The sequence below is a fragment of the Alexandromys fortis genome, unplaced genomic scaffold, assembly GCF_014885135.2.
Source record: "Alexandromys fortis isolate MF-2015 unplaced genomic scaffold, M_Fortis_MF-2015_v1.1 scaffold_129, whole genome shotgun sequence".
NCBI lineage: Eukaryota > Metazoa > Chordata > Mammalia > Rodentia > Cricetidae > Alexandromys > Alexandromys fortis.
The window spans coordinates 4393590-4394984 of NW_026068022.1; the positions used below are offsets into that span (position 1 = coordinate 4393590).

General features: G+C 40.6%; 1 protein-coding gene across 1 annotated transcript; it reads right to left on the reverse strand.

Moving 5' to 3' along the window:
• Positions 1-244: 244 nt before the first annotated feature.
• On the reverse strand, positions 245-1190 carry LOC126514404 (olfactory receptor 497-like). The gene has a single exon (XM_050163306.1). The coding sequence runs from the start codon at positions 1187-1189 to the stop codon at positions 245-247; it is 945 nt and encodes a 314-aa protein (XP_050019263.1). The 5' UTR covers position 1190.
• Positions 1191-1395: the final 205 nt, after the last annotated feature.

Genomic DNA, 1395 nt, shown 5'->3' on the forward strand with positions numbered 1-1395 from the left:
GAAGGAGCTGGCGGGAGAGGGTAAACATAATCTAATTGCATTGTATAAAATTCTCAAAGATACATTTAAAAACACACTCACAAAATTTAAATGTAATAAGATAAAATACAAATATATATTGGGAGGGAAAGGAGATGAGCAGGAAAAAAGAAATAAGAAGGCTAATAACCAAACCTGAAATGGTGGTCACATTCGTCTTGCATAATCACTATTATTATATTGTTTTGCAAAGCAACCAATCAATCTATGAAAATATTTTCTTACCAAGCTTTCTCTTTAGTGCATCCTTAAACTCATTATTCCTGAGACTGTAGATGAGTGGGTTCAACATGGGGATTACCACCATGTAGAACACAGACACCACCTTGTTCTGGTCTGTGGAGTAGCTGGACTTAGGCATCACATAGATGAAGGTGATAGTCCCATAGTAGAGTATGACTGCAGTAAGGTGAGAGGTGCAGGTGGAGAAGGCCTTCTGGCGGCCCTCAGTAGAATGCATCTTCAGGACAGTGATGAGGATACAGGAATAAGAGATGACTATGACAAACACTGTGATCACAGTAACTGACCCAGCTGAAAATGAGGTAACAACTGCAGAGACACTGACATCAGAACAGGAGAGTTCCATCAAAGGAGCATAATCACAGAAAAAGTGATTGATTCTATTTGGTCTGCAGAAGAGAGAAGAGAAAAAGTACACTATAGCAATGGAAGCATTAAGAAAACCCCCTGTATACGATCCCACAACCAGCTGGGTACAGACTTGTGTGGACATTTTGGATGAATAATGCAGTGGGTTGCTGACTGCCATGAAGCGATCATAAGCCATGGCAGCCAGAAGGAAGCATTCAACTGTCCCAAAGAAATCAGCTAAACTGAGCTGGATGCCACATCCAAGGAAGGAGATGGTACTAGGACTGACCAGGAAGTTGACAAGCATATTGGGTGTGACAGAAGATGAGAGGCCTATGTCAGTAGAAGCCAAGTGACTGAGAAAAAAGTACATGGGATGATGGAGCTGGGAAGAGACTCTGATGAGAAGGACGGTGCTGAGGTTCCCAGACACGGTCACCAGGTAGATGCACAGGATGATGGTGAAGAGGACGACTTTAAGGACTGGGTCATCTGTCAGGCCCAGTAAAATGAACTCTGTCACTGTAGTGTGGTTTCGTTCCTCCAGGAAAGCCATGGGACACTGTAGTTGCTGTCAGATCAACACTGTGATGGATTTATCGCAGGAAAAGAAATATATGAATAGGTCATTTTATTTCATTAACACATACATCGAGAGCATTATCAATTACTTCAAAAGTATTTAGGGAAGTGCTAGAAATATGCTACAAATAATATGTAATTATTTCTATTATACATAATAAAATATTCTTATGTCATTAA

Excerpts from the sequence above, each read along its gene's own strand:
- LOC126514404 (XM_050163306.1), bottom strand. The coding sequence starts at position 1,189 with ATGGCTTTCCTGGAGGAACGAAACCACACTACAGTGACAGAGTTCATT.